Source organism: Myxine glutinosa, chromosome 6, assembly GCF_964187855.1.
Source record: "Myxine glutinosa chromosome 6, kmMyxGlut1.1, whole genome shotgun sequence".
Lineage (NCBI taxonomy): Eukaryota > Metazoa > Chordata > Myxini > Myxiniformes > Myxinidae > Myxine > Myxine glutinosa.
In genome coordinates, this window is record NC_136266.1 from 97,336,602 (window position 1) to 97,357,973 (window position 21,372).

The 21,372-nt window shown below is 46.9% G+C and overlaps 1 protein-coding gene across 1 annotated transcript in view; it reads right to left on the reverse strand.

Moving 5' to 3' along the window:
- LOC137429413 (seizure 6-like protein) overlaps positions 1–21,372 on the reverse strand; it is a 155,760-nt gene that overhangs the window by 27,533 nt on the left and 106,855 nt on the right. The window contains exon 21 of the mRNA XM_078781054.1: positions 16,403–16,520. Coding sequence (XP_078637180.1) covers positions 16,403–16,520 — 118 coding nt within the window. The remainder of the gene's footprint in view (positions 1–16,402; positions 16,521–21,372) is intronic.

A 21,372-nucleotide genomic window follows, 5' to 3' on the forward strand; every position in this document is an offset into this window, starting at 1 on the left:
AGTGTTCTGGGCCCCGTGCTTTTTCTGGTCTTCATCAATGATCTCTCTGACTCTCTCGAAAATCCTCTCTATCTCTTTGCTGATGACTCCACTCTCTGCCGCTCCATTCCTCTTCCCTCAGATCGGCAGTCTGCTGCCTCCTCACTCTCTGAAGACCTGGACAAAATCACAGACTGGTCAAACAAGTGGAACATGTCTTTCAATCCTGACAAATCTCACACTCTTACTATGTCTCTCCGAAAAGATCGACTGGACAACCCTCCCATCTACTTTCTCAACAATCCTCTCCAAGAAGTTCTGTCGCTCAAGATTTTGGGTCTCACTATCTGCCATGATCTTTCTTGGGAAAACCACATTTCCAAGCTGGCCTCCAAAGCCAGTCGCCGACTGGGCATCCTCCGTCGTGCGAAGTCCTTCCTCGGCACACCTGAGCTCCTCACCACATACAAGGCTTTCATCCGCAGCTCAATGGAATACTGTTCTCCCCTATGGGCCGGTGCTCCTGCCTCACACCTAGCTCGGCTTCACGCTGTTGAAACCAAAGCTTTCAGAATTATTGGAATCTCCCGCGATGAAGCTATCTCTGAGGGCCTTTCACTCACTCACCGCAGGCAGGTAGGTGGTCTTTCTGTCTTCTACCGACTCCTCTCCGGCCTTGCACCCCAGCTCTCTCTGTGCTCTGTCCCCCAAATATTCCTACAGGTCGCACAAGATCTGCCAGCAACCCTCTGATGGTTAAACTGCCGAAATCTCGGCTCTCTGCTCACCTTCACTCTTTCATTCCTCTTTTCTCCCGCCTCTGGAACAAACTCCCTCACTCCCTTCAATCCCACTCCTCCCTCCAGGTCTTTAAAACAGCTGTTCACCACCATCTCTTATCTTCCCCCATCCAAAACCTTGATCTTTTCTACCCCCGCTTATTTCACCCCAAATCCACTTTTTTGAGGTGACTTTTGTCTTCTTTCCTGGAAGTCCTTGGTGTCCTTGCGTTTTATACCTATCCTGCCTCCCCCCCAGGCCCTCTCCCTCCCACACATCTCCCGATGTCCCTGCTCTCAACTGTTGTTTGTGTGCTTCCTCCCCTTCTCTCCCCATCTTGTCGACCGCTCCCCTTTTTATATACTTTGTTTGCTTGTTTGTTTGATTTGTTTGTTTGATAAATGTTAGCTCTTTCACGAGCCTCGACTCTGTATACCAAAAAAAAAAAAGAAAAAAAAAAAGGAACTGTCTGTATAACTCCAAAATATAATTGTCTTAGATCATAGATAATTTTCATAGATCTTGGAAAAGGTTAAAAACCATTTCTAGAGTGTTAAAGGTTCCCAAGAGCACAGTGATCTCCATCATTAGGAAATGCAAAGAATATGGAACGACCCAGACTCTTCAGAGAGCTGGCCATCCAACGAAACTGAGCAATTGGGAAAAAAGGACCTTGGTCAGGGAGGTGACCAAGAACCCAATGCCCACTCTGACAGAACTACAGAGTTCCTTGGCTGAGATGTGAGACCGGCTAGAAGGACAACAGTCTCTGCAGCACTTCACAAATCTTGGCTTTATGGGAGAGTGGCCAGACAGAAGCCACTCCTGAGAAAAAGGCATATGACAGCATGCCTTGAGTTTGCAAAAAGGCACGTGAAAGACTCTGAGAGCATGAGGCAAAAGATTCTGGGGTCTGATGAGATGAAAATTGAACTTTTTGGCCTGAATGCAAAGGGATACTTCTGGCTGAAACCAAGTGCAGCTCATCACCCATCTATCACCATCCCTACCATGATGCATGGGGGTGGCAGCATCATGTTATGGGAATGCATTTCAGTGGCAGTGACTGGAAGACTTGTAAGGATAGAGGGAACAATGAATGGAGCCAAATACAGGCAAACCCTTGAAGAAAACCTGCTTCAGAGGGCAAAATACCTTAGACTGCGGATCTGCTCCCCGCGTCTCAGACTCCGACATTACGGGGGAGGGAGTTCGAAAGCTCAGGACGGGGGAGGTTCCAGCCCTGCCCTCGTAAAAATCTACCCCCGGCCCGCATCCTTGCTCTTTCGAACCTTCTAGCTCTAGATACCCCGCCATTTCGTACACGTCCGCCATCAAGTGACGAGGAGCTTTTCCGCGCTCACGTAATTTACCTTATAAACAAAAACAAACCAAAAAACAATTAGCGATGCGCTGCCTTGCACTCTTTCCCAACACCAATCAACTAGAGATTTGGACACCCCGGTCACTACGATCACCTCCCCCTCGATGAGAGAAAGATGGCTGTTTAAAAATTTGAGTCGAAATGCTGAGTGCAATTTCCACTCAGTTGGTGTCGATTTATGTTCTCATCCACTCATTAAAGATTTATGTTCCAACAGGACAATGACCCCAAACATACAGCCAAAGCAACACTGGAATGGCTTCAGAAAAAAAATGTGAAAGTCCTTGTGTGGTCCAGCAAAACCCCTGACTTGAATCCCATTGATAATCTGTGGAAAGACTTGAAGATTGCTGTTCACCGACACTCCCCATCCAACTTGACAGAGCTTGAGCAAATCTGCAAGGAAGAATTGGAGAAACTCTCCAAATCCAGGTGTGCAAAGCTTGCATAGACATACCCAAGAAGAATCGAAGCTTTAATCACTGCCAAAGGCATGAAGCACCAACCAATGAGTTGGAGGCTTTTTCGTGTACAAAGGCAGACAAAATGTTTCTGTACACTTCTGAATTCATCCAAATAATAACAAATTTCCAAATAATAACGAATTATAACAAATTTGACTTCACTGTTCCAATACTTATGGAGGGCATTGTAGATGAGAGACAAGACTGGGGGCAATACACTACCTTTGGTAACTGATGTCTTCACTGGGAGAGGGGAGGAGAGGGTTTCCTTGATAGCATCACATTCACTGCATGAGTGGAGGATGTTAGAAATGCGGGAATGAAGGTGGCCTTGTATTTCACAGGCATCGGCAAGCAAAGCCGATGCTTGCCTTTGCTCGGCAAGCAAAGCAGGATGCTGGACTGACTGATGAATGCCAGAATAGATGTCCAAGGATATGGCCCTGTCCTTTTGTTTGAGATTGAGGGCCTCCAACCATTACTGAGAGGGGAGCACGAGCTTCTCCAGAGTTAAGTGGTAGGGACAGAACTCAAACTGATGGGTCAGAGATTAGAATCACCTTTAGAGGCCATTTTTCTCTGCAGAGCAGGGGTTGGCCTTTTTTGGACACTTTGGTCCCCTTTTTGAAGCAATGTTTTACAGCCGAATGCCCTTCCTGCCGCCAACCCTGTTAGTCGCCTCTTGCCACACACAGGGAATTACCAGTGAACAGGTACTCAATTTGCCGACCTCAGAAGGATGACAGGCTGAGTCAACCCCCCTGGCGTTAATTCAGCGATCGATGGGTCAGAGATTAGGCTGTTTGAAAACCAGAAAGATTTGTCATCAGCAGCAATGATGGATTCCATCACTTTGCTTGTAATTGCAAGTGCGCTCACTGGTTTGTCATTATAGGATCTGTCTTGTATATGGGAGTGATGGTTGCTGATTTCAAGGTCAATGGCAGGCGGCCAAATGAGAAGGACAGACTCAATAGGGCAGATAAAGGAGAAGCAAGATCCATGTAAAAGTACACCGATGCCGACCAATGTCATGTCCTGTAGGTTTACATACAAGGTCCACCATGACCCTCAAAGCAATGTAAAAACAAACAAAACAAGTCAGGAGACCACGATGGTTCACGAGCGAGCGGTATTCAATGACAAAGGACAGACTATAACCGAAACAGGCCCAGACAGGCCAGGCCCGGAAATGTCAAAACGAAGGTTACTGCCCTTGAAATGAGATAGAAAATAATGTATAATCAGTTATGAGGTTAGTTAGCTACACAATCCCGAAAATTTGGTGAAAAATGAAATGGAAAAAAAAAAAAGAAAAAAAAAAATGAAAAATCGAGCTCCGTGGGGATAGACACATGACATTAGCCTAACCAAATACCGAAACCCCTGTTAGATTCCACCAAACCCCTCGGAGAAGATGTAGCTTGAACTCGATTACCCCCTAAAAAGACATCTTTTTCGGGCGTGGCTCCGCCCACAATGGGCGCAATACGCCCACTCTAGGCAGGACACAACTAGATCATTATATCAACCTCCCACCCAAGTTTCATCAAGATCGGATGATATCATCGGGTAGTTATGCTGCGGACAGACACACACACAGACAGACGCACACACATGACGGCTATAGTGGTCACTTGATAACTCGTGAACCAAAAAATGCTTATCTATAATTGCTTCATTTGGCCCAATTATAAACTATATTTGATCAAAAAACCCCAGAAATTTATTATTGCACTAATTATGTTATAACTATAATACTCATGATATAGGGCTGAATAATAACTGTGTGGTATCTCAAAAGCACAGGTTTGAAATATTTTATTTCTGGGTGTTACTCAGAGCAATCAGGCTCTTAAATGATAATAGGGTCATTTATGTTTATCTCGAGCCTCAAATACACATCAATGCAAATAAGTACCATTTTAAGGAAGACGATGAAACATTTATCTACAACTGCACTTTCAGACTTCAGACTTTAGCTCAGACTTCAGAAGCAAGAAGGTTAAAAAAAAATCAAAATCAAAATCTTTGTGGAACGTATTCATTGTAAAACTTCAGAAATAGCAATGTTAACATATCGTGAAATGACCAAACAAAACAAGCATTCTGAGTATTGCGCTGCAATACATGTCCCCTACCGGCAGTTTGTCGTCCGGAAAACTGTTGGGGAAATTACCAAGGGTTATTTATCCACAGGTTCTGAATCGTTCCCAATCGCTTATTACCTCAGGACGGGCTCACCTGTGATTCACACTCAGGACTTCGATTTATACACCTTGCAGACAGGTCAGCAGAAGCACGAGAAAATAAGTTGTTGATAAAGAACCTTTCGAGTCGCTAAATATCAGTAATTTATTATATTTTCCGGTTCACGATCAATGATCGATGTGTATATATATGTTGCTCGGCTTGGCTCCGCCCCTCCGGAAAGCGCACGCTGTCGCGCTTTTGACGTTCGCAGAAGAGGCTGAGGGCGCGCGGTGCGGTTTGAGGAGACCTCTAGAATAAACAAGAGATATCCATTAAAAAAAATATTTTCGTTTAATTAACGATATCTGCCAAACCATGTGCCCTATCGCAAATTCCAAAAGGACATTTTAGTAGACTGACATGCGGAACAGATCTGTGAAGTTTCCCCTCGATTGGATCAAAAATGAGGGAGGAGCTCGGTTTTAAAGGTTCATGATTAAAAACGTCATAACTCTGAAACCATGTGACGCATGACGTCACGCTCGCTGACATTTTTGTTCGTCATGGGTATGCGATTCTGGCTGCAACGTTTGGCCTCGATCTGTTCAGCCGTTGCAGAGAAAAAGGGTTTTTCATGTTTTCATGAAAAACAATATGGCGGCCGAACCACGTAACCTGTGACGTCATAATTACCATTGAAATATTCTACAGACCGAGTACCTCCTATCGTGAAAATTTTATCTCAATCGGTCCTATTATTGCAGAGAAAATCTTTTTTAAAGGAAATTAAAACTTAAAATGGCACTGAGTTAAGGATCATCAGAATTATCAGAATTCCCAAAGTTCAAAGTGCCATAACTTTGTCAAAAATTATCGAAACGTCGTGAAGTTCGAACTTGATCTGTAACTTATCATGGGGAAACCATGTGCCACGTTTGAAATCATTAGCATTAAGAGTTTAGAAAAAAAAGTTCAGAAAGCTGTTCTTTGCGTGACGGACGGACTGACGGACTGACAGACGGAGGGACGGCGTGCAAACCTATAGTCCCCTCCGGTGTGCACCGGTAGGGGACTAATAAAGCATCGCATTCATTGGCATGTGAAGGTGATGTTAAATCACGAGTCTCATATTCATTCGTGTGGAGTTTTAACTTTCTTTTTTTTTAGCTTTTATATTTTGTCGTTTTTAATTTTTCTATTGCACCGGAGAATTCGTTTATGTAGTTGAGAGACAAAACTGGGCCCAAAACACTACCTTGGGTAATTTCAGCTTCCATGATATCTGTCACAATGTGGGGTTTTAAGGGCCTGAAGTGTTCAATTAACGTATGAGGGGATACCCTACATATCTTAAAGGACATACATGAGGTCTGGACAAGCTAATGTTGGAAAGCAAACAAAACCCCCTTTTAAATAACAGTCTCTTCACTTACAATACTGAAAGTAAAATGATCCTTAAGGTCACAAATAAGTTTTCAATAAGCATATCAAGAAAAGGGGGGAATATCTCATCATTAAAAACATAAGATGATGATGAGCCCAAAGCACAATGTCACAACATGGGAGTTTCATGCAGCTCTGGCATAACTCCCCAGATGTTATGAAGGGAAACTGCCATCAAGGGGCAAACAAACTTCGGAGTTTAATTTGGAGTAAATTGCAATGCAGAATCCCTACACCATATCTTGTCGGGGCAACTCAAGTGTGAATTGTCAAACAACGAGAAAATCACATTTGGTATTGAGCTAGAGGTAGGCCACAAGAATTGCTCGATTGAATCCAAAAATTGTGAAACCTAGAACGGCACTCGGTGGAGCACGTACCTCCGCCAGGCTGAACAGTTTACGTTTTGTATCCCACTGATAGGCCAGATCTGGATTCCGACTTGAACTAAAACCTAATCGGCTTGTTATTGTCACCTAACCAACTCATCCACCAAGGTTTGTTACAAGTCGTCCACAACTTTTTGAAATATCATGCTTTATATCGTTTTTGGTTATATCACCCAATGGTGAAGAATCACTTGAAAATTAAAAAATTCTTGTATCCAGATCCGTATCCGAATCTTCACCAAAATCGAATAGATTCGTCCTTGTCAAACAACCGTCCACAACATTTCAAATCCGTCCACAACTTTTTGAGATATCCTATTCATAAACAGACAGACAGTGGTAAAAAAAATAACATCCATCCACCTTTGGTGGTGAAGGTTACAAATCCATGGAATCAATGGAAAGTCAATAGCAAATGTTCCTGATAATAAATTCCTACTTCACTATACTAAAGGTCACCAGAGTGAAGGAGTCATCAGACAGTGTTGGACGAAATGTGGAAAGTAATGTTTTTGTTTATTAGTCCCCTACCGGTGCACACCGGAGGAGACTATAGGTTTGCACGCCGTCCCTCCGTCTGTCAGTCCGTCAGTCCGTCCGTCACGCAAAGAACAGCTTTCCAGACTTTTTTTCTAAACTCTTAACGCTAATGATTTCAAACTTGGCACATGGTTTCCCCATGATAAGTTACAGATCAAGATCGAACCTCACGACGTTTCGATCATTTTTGACAAAGTTATGGCACTTTGAACTTTGGGAATTCTGATAATTCTGATGATCCTTAACTCAGTGCCATTTTAAGTTTTAATTTCCTTTAAAAAAGATTTTCTTTGCAATAATTGGACCGATTGAGATAAAATTTTCACCGTAAGGGGGACTCGGTCTGTAGAATATTTTAATGGTAATTATGACGTCACAGGTCACGTGGTTCGGTCGCCATATTGTTTTTCGTGAAAACACGAAAATCCCTTTTTCTCTGCAACGGCTGAACAGATCGAGGCCAAACTTTGCAGGCAGAATCGCATACCCATGACGAACAAAAAAAAGTCAGCGAGCATGACGTCATGCATCACATGGTTTCAGAGTTATGACGTTTTTAAGCATGAACCTTTAAAACCGAGCCCCTCCCTCATTTTTGATCCAATCGAGGGGAAACTTCACAGATCTGTTCAGCATGTGTCTACTAAAATGTCCTTTTGGAATTTGCGATAGGGTGCGTGGTTTGGCAGATATCGTTAATTAAACGAAAAAAATAAAATAAAAATGGATATCTCTTGTTTATTCTAGAGTTCTCCTCAAGCCGCACCGGGCGCCCTCAGCCTCGTCTCGCGAATGTCAAAAGCGCGACACAGCGCGCGCTTTCGGGAGGGGCGGAGCCAAGCCGAGCAACATATATATATACACATCGATCATTGATCGTGAACCGGAAAATATAATAAATTACTGATATTTAGCGACTCGAAAGGTTCTTTATCAACAACTTATTTTCTCGTGCTTCTGCTGACCTGTCTGCAAGGTGTATGAATCGAAGTCCCGAGTGCGAATCACAGGTGAGCCCGTCCTGAGGTAATTAGCGATTGGGAACGATTCAGAACCTGTGGGTAAATAACCCTTTGTAGTTTCCCTAACAGTTTTCTGGACGACAGACTGCCGGTAGGGGACATGTATTGCAGCGCAATACTCAGAATGCTTGTTTCTGTTTGACTGTGGTCTATTAAATACTCGCATATGACTATCGACAGAACTCGTGTCGAAATTAAATAGACTATGTCAAACAGAATTTAATATCTGTGAAATTACTGGTACTGTAATATATTTGTTTATATGTAATGCTAATTAGTCTGCGATGTGAGGACAACTGCAATGCCCCTGTCTGTCTGTCCATCTGTGTATCTGTCTGTGTGTGTGTGGTGTGTGTGTGTGTGTGTGTGTGTGTGTGTTTGTGTGCATGCGTGCGTGCGTGTGTGTATGTATGTGTGTATGTATGTATGTATGTATGTGTGTGTGTGTGTGTGTGTGTGTGTGTGTGTGTGCATGCATGCGTGCGTGCATGCGTGTGTATGTATGTGTGTATGTGTGTATGTATGTATGTATGTGTATGTATGTATGTGTATGTGTGTGTGTGCGTCTGCATCTATATAATTTCACTTTAAAAATATTTTTCTCTGCAACCGCTTGTCTGATCAATGCAAAATTTCAAACATAGGAGGGACTCCCCAAAGAGAATATTTTATTGCAAACTCTGACATCACAAGTCACATGGTATGGCAGCCATATTTGATTAAGGGGAAAATTTGGACATAATTTTCTCTGAAAGCGCTCAATGAAAAAAAAAATTAAACGGCATATGCCATCAATCCCCATGGGGTATATATGATGATGATGACAACATCATCAGTGAAGTGGTATTCTAGTCATAATTGGTTGAATTGACATATTTAACCAAAAAATCTGAAACTTCATCGATGTATATACAGTATGATCTATGTCCCGATGTGATGCGAGACTCAAATTTATGACGTTCTTAACCGATGCCAAGAAACTATGTGACATAATAGAGTGCATGGATGATACGGTATATGGGCCATAATAGCAGTGAGCTATAATAGCAGCTTGTTCAGTTAATGATGGTATTGTAGCGGTTACCGCTGGATGCACACAATCGCCTTGCACCGGCCAGAACACGGCCAGACGCGCCTCTCCCGGGCATGCCCGGACTCACTGTTCCCGGGCACGCCCGAACCTCCCGGGCACGCCCGGTCTCGTCTTTCCCGGGCATGCCCGCTCTCGCCTTTCCAGGGCTCGCCCAGAGCGTCCGGGCATGCCCGCTATCGCCTTTTCAGGGCTCGCCCAGAGCGTCCGGGCATGCCCGCTATCGCCTTTCCAGGGCTCGCCCAGAGCGTCCGGGCATGCCCGCTATCGCCTTTCCAGGGCTCGCCCAGAGCGCCCGGGCACGCCCAGCCTCGACTTGCCAGGCCGCAGCCAAACACGCCCGGGCAGGTCCAGACTCGCCTTTCCAAGGCTCGCCCTTGACACCCGGGCATGCCCGGTATAGCTTTTGCCGGGCAAACTTCCCGACATAAATGTGTATATATATTGCTGCCCGATAAACGGGCTTGTCAGAATACCTGAGCTGTTTTGTTTCAATAAAGCAACTCGGACGAATTCCGTCTTTGGTCGCGTCAATTCTTTCGACTCGCGTTGGAGCGCAGCTCCTTCATTGGTGACCTACCGACATGGATACGGCAGTGACGCTTAAACTGCCTACCTTCTGGGAGGCTCACGCGACTGTTTGGTTCGCTCAGGCGGACTCTCAGTTCGCCCTGCGAGGCATCACCGCGGACGACACCCGCTTCCACCATGTTGTGGCGGCGCTCGGTTCCGCCACCGCGGCCCGCGCCTTGAGCCTCCTCGAGCACCCGCCGGCTGCTGACAAATACGACGCACTGAAGACACTCCTCCTCGACACTTTCGCCCTCTCACCGGCAGCACGCGCACGGCGCCTGCTCGCTCTGCCCGAGCTCGGCGACACGCGCCCGTCAGAGCGCATGGACTATATGCTCTCGTTGCTCGGTGAGCACTCTCCGGATTTTCTGTTCCGCGAGCTGTTCCTTCGCCAGCTGCCTCACCCGGTACGCCTCGCCCTGGCTGGCACGTTGATCACGGATTCCCGCGCCCTCGCCAGGGAAGCCGATAAGATCTCCTCGGCGGGCCAGCACATCGGCGCGGTTACCTGGAGCCCGCCGCCGTCCGAGGCGACGCCCACGACGCCCGAGCGCCCTGCGCGGTTGGAGGCCGAACTGCCGGTGCAACTGGCGGCCGCCACGCCGCACCGCCCGCTTCCGACACGACGGCCGGGGCCTCCACCTGACCGGGCGTGGTGTTATTACCACGCCAGGTTCGGACACAAGGCTCGGACGTGCCGGCCCCCGTGCACTTTCGGCAGGTCGGGAAACGGCCGGGCCGGCGTTCATTCCCAGCCATGAGCGCCGGCCACTCGGGCAACTTGCTGTTTATTCGGGACAAAGCGTCTGGGCGGCGTTTCCTGTGTGACACCGGCGCCCAACTGAGCGTCATACGCGCCTCCGAGCAGGACAGGCGGGACGCCGTTTGCGGCCCCTCTTTGGTCGCTGCTAATGGCTCGGCCATACGCACTTTCGGCCCACGCGTCGTCACCCTCTGCTTCGGCAGCCAGCGTTTTCAATGGACTTTTGTGACCGCCTGCGTCCCCATGGCTTTGCTGGGCGCCGACTTCCTCTGTGCGCACGGGCTGCTGGTCGACGTCAAACGTCGTCGCCTTGTCAACGCCGAGACCTTCAGCTCCCTGGCGTGCACGATGAGCAGCTCCGCGCCGACCGAACTGGCGTGCGCCCTCCCGGCACCGAACGAGTTCGCTCGCCTGCTCGCGGAATTCCTGGCCCTCACGCGGCCGACGTTTTCGGCCGTCGCGGTGCGGCACGGGATTGAGCACCACATACCCACTACGGGCCCGCCGGTCTACGCCAGGGCCCGCCGCCTCGACCCGGCCAAGCTCGCTGTGGCGAAGGCCGAGTTCGACGCGTTGGAGCACCTCGGCATCGTGCGGCGCTCCGATAGTGCGTGGGCCTCGCCACTGCACATCGTGCCAAAGCCGGGGGGTGGATGGCGCCCGTGTGGCGACTACCGCCATCTCAACGACGCTACCACCCCCGACAGGTACCCGATCCCGCATATTCAGGACTTTTCCGCCCGTTTGGCGGGACGGGTCATCTTTTCGAAAATTGACCTGATACGGGGCTACCACCAGGTACCTGTCTGGGCGGCCGACGTCCCGAAGACGGCCGTCATCATGCCGTTCGGCCTGTTCGAATTTTTGCGGATGCCGTTTGGCCTCAAGAACGCGGCCCAGGCGTTCCAGCGCTTGATGGACGGCGTGCTGCGCGACCTGCCGTTTCTTTTCGTCTATCTGGACGATATCCTCGTCGCCAGCACGTCCCGCGCCGAGCACCTCCTCCACCTCCGAACACTGTTCGGTCGCCTCAGCGAGCATGGCTTAATTGTCAACCCGGTCAAATGCCACTTCGGCGCGATGACCGTTGACTTTTTGGGCCACCGCATCACCAAGACCGGGGCCGTGCCGCTGCCAACCAAGGTCGAGGCCATCACCACGTTCCCGCGTCCCCGTTCCATCAAGGCCCTCCAAGAGTTCCTCGGCATGGTGAATTTTTATCACCGATTCGTGCCCCGCGCTGCTCAGCTCATGCGGCCCCTTTACGAGGCCCTCCGGGGCAAGCCGGCCAAGCATGACATTGTTTGGTCCGCGGCCATGGACGCGGCCTTCGCCAGCGCCAAACGGGCCCTCGCCGACGCAACGCTGCTGGCTCACCCGGTGCTCAACGCGCCCATTGCCCTCACTACGGACGCCTCCAACTACGCGGTGGGCGCCGTCCATGAGCAATGGGTGGACGGGGTTTGGCAGCCACTCGCTTTTTTTAGCCGGCAACTCCGGCCGAACGAGTTAAACTACAGCACGTTCGACCGCGAGCTGCTCGGGCTATTCCTGGCCGTTCGCCATTTCCGACACCTCCTGGAGGGCCGCCCGTTCATGGCTTTCGTCGACCACAAGCCGTTGGTCTACGCAATGGCTAAGGTCACGGAGCCGTGGTCGGCCCGCCAGCAGCGCCACCTCTCCGCCGTGTCGGAGTTCACCACGGACATCCGGCACGTCGCCGGCAAAGACAACGCCATGGCCGACTGTCTTTCTCGGGCCAGCGCGAACGCGGTCCACCTCGGCGTGGACTTCGCGCTCATGGCGGCCGACCAGACCACCGACGCCTCGGTGCAGGCACTCCGTGCGGCGGACATGGGCCTCCGCCTGGCCGACATTCCCTTCGCGGGCACCGTCCTGCTCTGCGACGTCTCCCAGGGCCAGCCTCGCCCCATCGTGCCCGTTTCCTGGCAGCGCCGCATCTTCGCCTCCATCCACGGCCTTTCTCACCCGGGCCGGAAAGCTTCTCAGAAGCTGGTGTCGGCGCGTTTCGTCTGGCACGGCCTTCGACGAAACATCCGCGACTGGGCCAACGCCTGCACGGCCTGCCAGCGGGTCAAGGTCCACCGCCACACCCAGGCCCCGCTGGCACCTTTCGCCGTGCCTGAACGGCGTTTCGACCACGTCCACGTGGACCTGGTGGGTCCCCTGCCCCCCTCGCGGGGGTTCACCCACCTGCTCACCATGGTGGACAGGACCACCAGGTGGCCGGAGGCCGTGCCCCTCGCCTCCACCACCACCGCCGACGTGGCGCAGGCGTTCATCGCCACCTGGGTCGCGCGCTTCGGCGCACCAGCGGACATCTCGTCCGACCGCGGCCCACAGTTCACGTCTGAGCTTTGGGGTGCGGTCGCCCGTTCGTTGGGGGTCACGCTGCACCGCACCACGGCCTACCACCCCCAAGCCAACGGGTTGTGCGAGCGGTTTCATCGCTCCATGAAGGCCGCACTCATGGCCGGCCTTCAGGACGACGGTTGGGCCGACCGGCTGCCGTGGGTCCTTTTGGGCCTTCGCACGGCCCCCAAGGAAGACCTCCAGGCGTCTGCCGCCGAGCTCGTCTACGGCCAGCCGCTCCGCGTCCCGGGCGAATTCGTGCCCGACGCTACCAGTCCCTGGTCCGCCGCTCGCCAGCGCTCGGACCTCCAGGAGGCCGCCCGACGATTTGCCCCCGTGCCGACGTCCCGCCACGGTGGCCCCCAGTCCTACGTCCCCCCGGCGCTTCGCACAGCGGAGTACATCTTTGTGCGTCAAGACGCGCACCGGGGGCCACTCCGGCCGCCGTACGACGGGCCCTTCCGGGTCCTGCGACGGGGCGACAAGTCTTTCATCGTCGACTTCGGCGGCCGGCCGGACCGGATTTTTGTGGACCGCCTCAAACCGGCGCACATGGACGTCGACCGACCACCACGGTTGGCCCTTCCTCCGCGGCGAGGCCGCCCCCCGTCCACAGTTCCCCCCGCTCGACCACCCACCACCACGTCAGACCCCTCCCCACGACCCTCCAGGGGTCGCTTCGGCCGGGTCATCCGGACCCCCCTTAAATTGACCCTGCCGGTGCAGGTCGATTCTGGAGGGGCGTGTGTAGCGGTTACCGCTGGATGCACACAATCACCTTGCACCGGCCAGAACACGGCCAGACGCGCCTCTCCCGGGCATGCCCGGACTCACTGTTCCCGGGCACGCCCGGTCTCGTCTTTCCCGGGCATGCCCGCTCTCGCCTTTCCAGGGCTCGCCCAGAGCGTCCGGGCATGCCCGCTATCGCCTTTTCAGGGCTCGCCCAGAGCGTCCGGGCATGCCCGCTATCGCCTTTCCAGGGCTCGCCCAGAGTGTCCGGGCATGCCCGCTATCGCCTTTCCAGGGCTCGCCCAGAGCGCCCGGGCACGCCCAGCCTCGACTTGCCAGGCCGCAGCCAAACACGCCCGGGCAGGTCCAGACTCGCCTTTCCAAGGCTCGCCCTTGACACACGGGCATGCCCGGTATAGCTTTTGCCGGGCAAACTTCCCGACATAAATGTGTATATATATTGCTGCCCGATAAACGGGCTTGTCAGAATACCTGAGCTGTTTTGTTTCAATAAAGCAACTCGGACGAATTCCGTCTTTGGTCGCGTCAATTCTTTCGACTCGCGTTGGAGCGCAGTTCCTTCAGTATTTTGTTTAAAATGAATGTTCGTGGTGAGACTATGTGCTCAACGAGTGCTGTTCTAGTTATTTTTGTTTCTCTTTTGAATCTTTTTCATTTCACTTTTTTTTTTGTGATGGGCATAAGATCAGGAAGCCCTTTGAATGTTGTATGTAATTTACAAGTACTGCTCTTTTGCCAATGATCACATCATTAAATATGCTCTACAGTGAGCATTTCCTCAATATAATGATACCCAGAATTCCAATTTATTTTTGAGTGGTGAAGCCGCTTCAATATTTGGCTGTTTGTCTGACCGTCAAAAATGAAGAAGAACCTTTTATAACCCACCGTGTTTAATTCTAAATGGTTCTAAAGGGATATTCTAAAGGGAGCTAAAGAGGTAATTATAATGGGTTCTAAAGGGTAATTATAATGGGCTCGAGAGGATAGTTCTACAAGGGAATTCAAAGGGTAATTCTAATGGGTAATTCTAAAGAGAAATTATAAAGGGTAATTCTAAAGGGTTCTAAAGGGTATTTCTAAAAGGTAATTCCAGAGTGTTCTAATGGGTAATTCTAAAGGGTAATTCTAAAGGGGAAGACTAAAGGGTAATTCTAAAGGGAAATTCTAAAGGGTAATTCTAAAGGGTAATTCTAAAGGGTAAATCTAAAGGGTAATTCTAAAGGGAAATTCTAAAGGGTAATTCTAAAGGGTAATTCTAAAGGGGAAGACTAAAGGGTAATTCTAAAGGGGAAGACTAAAGGGTAATTCTAAAGGGAAATTCTAAAGGGTAATTATAAAGGGTAATTCTAAAGGGGAAGACTAAAGGGTAATTCTAAAGGGGAAGACTAAAGGGTAATTATAAAGGGTAATTCTAAAGGGTAATTCTAAAGGGGAAGACTAAAGGGTAATTCTAAAGGGAAATTCTAAAGGGTAATTCTAAAGGGTAATTCTAAAGGGTAAATCTAAAGGGTAATTCTAAAGGGAAATTCTAAAGGGTAATTCTAAAGGGTAATTCTAAAGGGGAAGACTAAAGGGTAATTCTAAAGGGAAATTCTAAAGGGTAATTCTAAAGGGTAATTCTAAAGGGTAAATCTAAAGGGTAATTCTAAAGGGAAATTCTAAAGGGTAATTCTAAAGGGTAATTCTAAAGGGTAATTCTAAAGGGTAATTCTAAAAGGTAATTCTAAAGGGTAATTCTAAAGGGTAATTCTAAAAGGTAATTCTAAAGGGTAATTCTAAAGGGTAATTCTAAAGGGTAATTCTAAAGGGTAATTATAAAGGGTAATTCTAATGGGTAATTCTAATGGGTAATTATAAAGGGTAATTCTAATGGGAAATTCTAATGGTTTTTATTTGTTTCCAAGATTTGAGTATTTCATATTAAAAATATCAAACTGAACCGCTTCCTTCGGACACCGATGCGATGGGTTATAAAAGGTCTATTAATTGCAAAAAAAAGCACTAGTCGATAAACACACATTGACGATGGCACAAATTTTTCAACATTCTGATTTGTAAATTGCAATCATTATTACTAATCTTGCATTATAGAAGCAAAATTGTAGCTAGGTCTGACTACATAACAGTTAAAAAGACGTACATAAGATTATCACTAAATTAATTTACTTTGGCTTCTAGTGTTGATATTAGCATTCGACGATTTTTCAATTAAAAATGCCTTACAGCATATTTGGCACTGTAGAGAAAACCAAGGAAGCGAGTTAAAAGAGAGATAGCTCCAGTGTTTCCTGCAGCACACTGCATGATAATGCTTTGAAAATGGCATCAATGGGAAAGACTGAACAGTTGAAGAGGACAAGCATTCTTCACGAAAGTATATCTCGCTGCAATAGTCATTATATGCTTCTCATTGTTTTAAAAGTTTTTCTCTTCGAGACATCAACACACAAATGTGCAAACAATACGACAAAATCAGGTATCACTCAAATTTTACATTTTTGCAGATCTTCAGAACAGACAGTAGTAAAAGTGAAAGGTGGAATTAACATTGCCAAACAACCCTGAGGTCAGATGCCCAATAAGGGATACAAAAAAGCAAAATGTATGTGCCCTGTTTTATATTTCAAAGGTGTGATCTCGTGTTATGCTGACTCACCCCACCATTGTCAAAAGCTGGGTTTTCATAGGTTGTCTCCATGGCAACCTGAGCATAATTGGAAGGAGCGATAAGGGGCAAGCACCAAGAGCTGGGGCCCCGGGGAGTTGAGTTCAACCTTCGACCCAAAGCATGAGAGAAAGAAAAGAGGTAGGAAGGAGGGAGTTTTTTTCTTCAGGAATCAAATATCTGCATTGCTACATAGATTTGACAAAACAACAACAAATTGATCATTAATTTTAAATTCTGGTATGAAACCTGGAGCATTAGGTGGTAGCATGATTACATCACAATGCATATAGTAATGCAGTAAAATCTCCATGTATGCAATGTATAATACTGGACACCTGGAAGGAAGATGAGTTTCTTGATGAAACAGGTGGACTGTGCGGTATCTAAACAGCAGTTTACAGTTAGAAAGCAGAAATGTTCAGAGTATGCTGGGCTGTCATTTCTAAACAGAACACCTGCATATGTAATGCATCCTGGTAAGTATTTTTTGTGGTGATGCAAAGGTAATTTGTCCAGCGGTCTCTTCATGGTTGACTGCAGATTGACATGCAAATAGTTTGATCTCCAGACAGCAGTTCATTGGATAGATCAGGGATTCTTAACCTTTTTCCCTGTCAAGACCCCCAACGGATTGCCCACGATGTCCCCATACCCCCTTCGCTAGACTGTTGACTGACCAAGGTGCGCCTAAGGTGCGCATAGCTAGGGGGGGGGACTGGGGGCATGTCCCCCTAGAATTTTTTTGATTTCTAGGTGCTCTGGGGTGCATTCTGAGGGGTGTTTTTACTTTAATTGCCTATTTTTTTGGATGAAAATTGGTAACTTATTACCCAGAAAATGGGCCAAGTTCGGGGATCCGCGCCTGATTATCAGTCCATTTAGGTTCCAGTGTGACTTCAAAATATCTCAATAGCTTAGTTTTACATATGGATAATTAGGAACAGAACAGGAAAGAAAATCATTAGGATTTCATCCCTATTTATTTCTTTGCTTGTTAACAAAGAAACAAAACAAACTAAACTAAACTAAAACATGCAAGTTTTATGCAAGCCCTTTTACTAATCTAGTGAGATTGTTGCTGCTGTTTTCGTGCAATCAGAATATGGAATCGGGGCACAGTTCGTGACAACGACACTACTCGCAAATCATCGGACACATCAAGTCGATTTCTCCACTTTGATTTCAGGTTCAATAATGCAGAGAAACCTGTTTCACAGAGATACGTAGTTGTGAAGGGAACCAACACATTCATTGCCCTCTTCGCCAAGCTAGGGTAAGCTGCTATCTGCTCACACCAAAACTGCTTAAAATCCAGCCCAGCCTATCCGAAAGCTTTCTTTCTTTGATCTTCTTGGAACTCGATCAAATCATCCTTCACTAAATCGTTGCCACTCATTGTAGAAATATCAAACGAGAAAGGGTTCTGGATCCAAATGGATCCGTGCTAAGATCATCAATATCTGACAAGTAACCCTCAATATTGGTACTTAGGACTTTCAAATGGTCCTTGACTTCTTGAAGTATTTCCCCAGAATATGCCTTTTCATCTTCTCCATCAAGAAGGATATCGCCAAGGATTGGAAAGTTCGGCATGTTTCCGCTTTCAACACGGCGACTCCAAATAGGTAATTTCTTCGTGAATGCCACTAACTTTCCCCTGGCTTGAATAATGTCCACATCCCTTTCCTGCATCGACATGTTCAAGTCATTGAGGTGACCGAAAATATCAGCCAAATATCCCAGGCTAACAATAAAATGCTCATCTTCAAAACTGTTTGCAAGAGGGGATTGTTGATGTCTGAGGAATTCGAGAATTTCTTCCCGAAGGTCCACGACACGTGCGAAAACACGGCCACGAGATAGCCGATGTACCTCTGTGTGGTACAGTAAAACACAATGTTCCGCCCCAATCTCATCACATAATTTTTGAAATAGCCGATGATTTAATGCCCGTCCACGAATAAAGTTGACTGTCTGCACAACTATTACCATCACTTCTTTCAGTTTCTTTGACAACGTTTTGGACGCCAAGGCTTCACGATGTAGAACACAGTGTGTGGTCAACACATGTGGAGCTTTCTCCTTGACCAGAGCGACGAACCCAGGTTTCTTGCCAATCATGGCAGGAGCTTCGTCCATGCAAAAACCAAATCCCATGTTAACTCATGGCGATCAAAGAACAGTTCGATCAGCTTGAACACATCAGCTCCTTTAGTTGTTGTTTCGAGTCGTTCGCATAATAAAAATTCTTCCTTGAGTTTCATTTCATGAACGTAGCGGACGAATACGAGCAATTGACAGTGGTTTGAAACGTCAGTCGATTCGTCGAGCTGCATACTAATTTTTGCAGGACTGTTTTTAATCTCGCTGACAACTTGTGTTGCTATGTCCTGACTCATGTCTCCAATTCTCTGGCGTACAGTGTCGTTGGACAAGGACACCTGACTCAATCGCTTCACAGCATCCTCCCCCAGCACGATTTTAACCATCTCCAACGGACAGGGCTTCACTAGGCTTTCTCCGATTGTGTGGGGCTTCTTTTCCTTGGCAATCATGTACGAAACTTTGTAGGAGGCTTCCAGAAGAGGCTTCCCAGTGGGAACAAACCCATGCGATGAAAGAGTTCCTTTCTGATCATAACGAAGTCTTTTCACCTTGAAAGCATCAATGGAGGTGTCAACATGATCCATGTGTTTGCTTTGGAGGTGCTCTCTCATTCCTGATGGCTTCAAATTTCCATTGCACATTACCAAATTGAAAAGCATGCATTGGGGTTTATCAGTTCCATCTCCTTCTTTCACACAGGTTAAGCCAAAGCGAACATAGTCATCATTCCAATTCCGTTTTTTAACAGACGACATCTTGCAACAAATCTGTAAAAGAACAAGCATTCTGAGTATTGTGCTGCAATACAAGTCCCCTACCAAAGTTCAAAGTGCCATAACTTTGTCAAAAATGATCGAATATGCAAATTTATGCACGGTTGCTGCTGGTTTTCAAACTTGATCTGAGGTATGCTGAGACACGTGTGTCACGCCTCGCCTCGTTGATAAGCCCGCAAGGTCGCTCCATGGAGCGGTCTGCACGTGAAAATTTTCATGGGTACTAACATAGTACCATGTTATGGTACAAAAACTAAGTAAAAACCCCTAACAAAAGCCAAAAACAACACTGTGTGAATTATATAATTACCAACTCACGGTCTGAGGTACTAGCGATTCAAGAGATATCCATTTTTTCAATATTTTCGTTTAATTAATGATATCTGCCAAACCACGTGCCCTATCGCAAATTCCAAAAGGACATTTTAGTAGACTGACATGCTGAACAGATCTGTGAAGTTTCCCCTCGATTGGATAAAAAATGAGGGAGGAGCTCGGTTTTAAAGATTCATGCTTAAAAACGTCATAACTCTGAAACCATGTGATGCATGACATCATGCTCACTGACTTTTTTGTTCGTCATGGGTATGCGATTCTGCCTGCAAAGTTTGGCCTCGATCTGTTTGCCCATTGCAGAGAAAAAGGGTTTTTCGTGTTTTCACGAAAAACAATATGGGGGCCGTACCACGTGACCTGTGACGTCATAATTACCATTAAAATATTCTACAGACCGAGTCCCCCCTACGGTGAAAATTTGATCTCAATCGGTCCCATTATTGCAGATAAAATCTTTTTTAAAGGTAATTAAAACTTAAAATGGCACTGAGTTAAGGATCATCAGAATTATCAGAATTCCCAAAGTTCAAAGTGCCATAACTTTGTCAAAAATGATCGAAACGTCGTGAAGTTCGAACTTGATCTGTAACTTATCATGAGGAAACCATGTGCCAAGTTTGAAATCATTAGCGTTAAGCGTTTAGAAAAAAAGTCCGGAAAGCTGTTCTTTGCGTGACAGACTGACAGACGGAGGGACGGAGTGCAAACCTATAGTCCCATCCGGTGTACACCGGTAGGGGACTAATAATAAGAAAACAATTAACAAACGACACAGGAGATAAAACATTAGTGCACGTGAAATAAAGTGTTGGCCACTAACACCGAAAACAACAGAAAGAGATGTACAGAAGATTAAGAAATTCCTCACACTAAACTACTTCAACGTACCCAATCAATCAACTTTCGCAGCTCAATCAATTTTCACGGACCGGGTGTTTACGGACACGGATATCCACACGGATATCCGGGTGTTTTTCACGGACACGGATATCCGGCCGCCCCATTTTTGTTACCTATTGCATTATAATAAATGTGAATGCCCTATTCATATTTAAATATACTTTGAAAACTTTGAATACCGTATCTTCAGATAAGTAGGCTCACTACTCACTTGTTTTGCAAATGTTTTCACCGGAATCAAATTGAGAATGAGGTCGTCATTGCCGATATTCAGTTCTTCACCTAATGTCCTAATGGCCTACAATCTCACGTAATGTAGGGCCTACATTACATGACAGCGATTATGGTGGGTCAAAGTTCACACTGAGCCAATGTGCTATGTAAATGTTCTCATTGTCATGTCAATCATGCATTGTAATCGCATGCATCCTCCCGTGGCGTATAGATGATTTATTCGAATTTTATTATAAAATTGAATTTATATTTGTTTGAAATATAATTATAGAAATATAATTTGTTTTGAAATATATATATTTATATTTAAATATATATTTATTATATATTTAAAGTTGATATTTCATTGAATTTATTACAATTTTTTTTTTTTTTAAATTACGAGGCCCATACCCCCAGATTTTGGTCCCCATACCCCCAACGGGTATGGATACCCTAGGTTAAGAACCCCGGGGATAGATGAAAGTGGTACTTGGTAGTTCTATGATCAGTAAGTGATGACACATGTCCATGCAGATGCAACGAGATGCGTTGGTATCAAAATTGTTGAAACGCAACATTTTATTCCAACTGCTTACAATTCAAAAACATCGTGAAAAAGGAAAT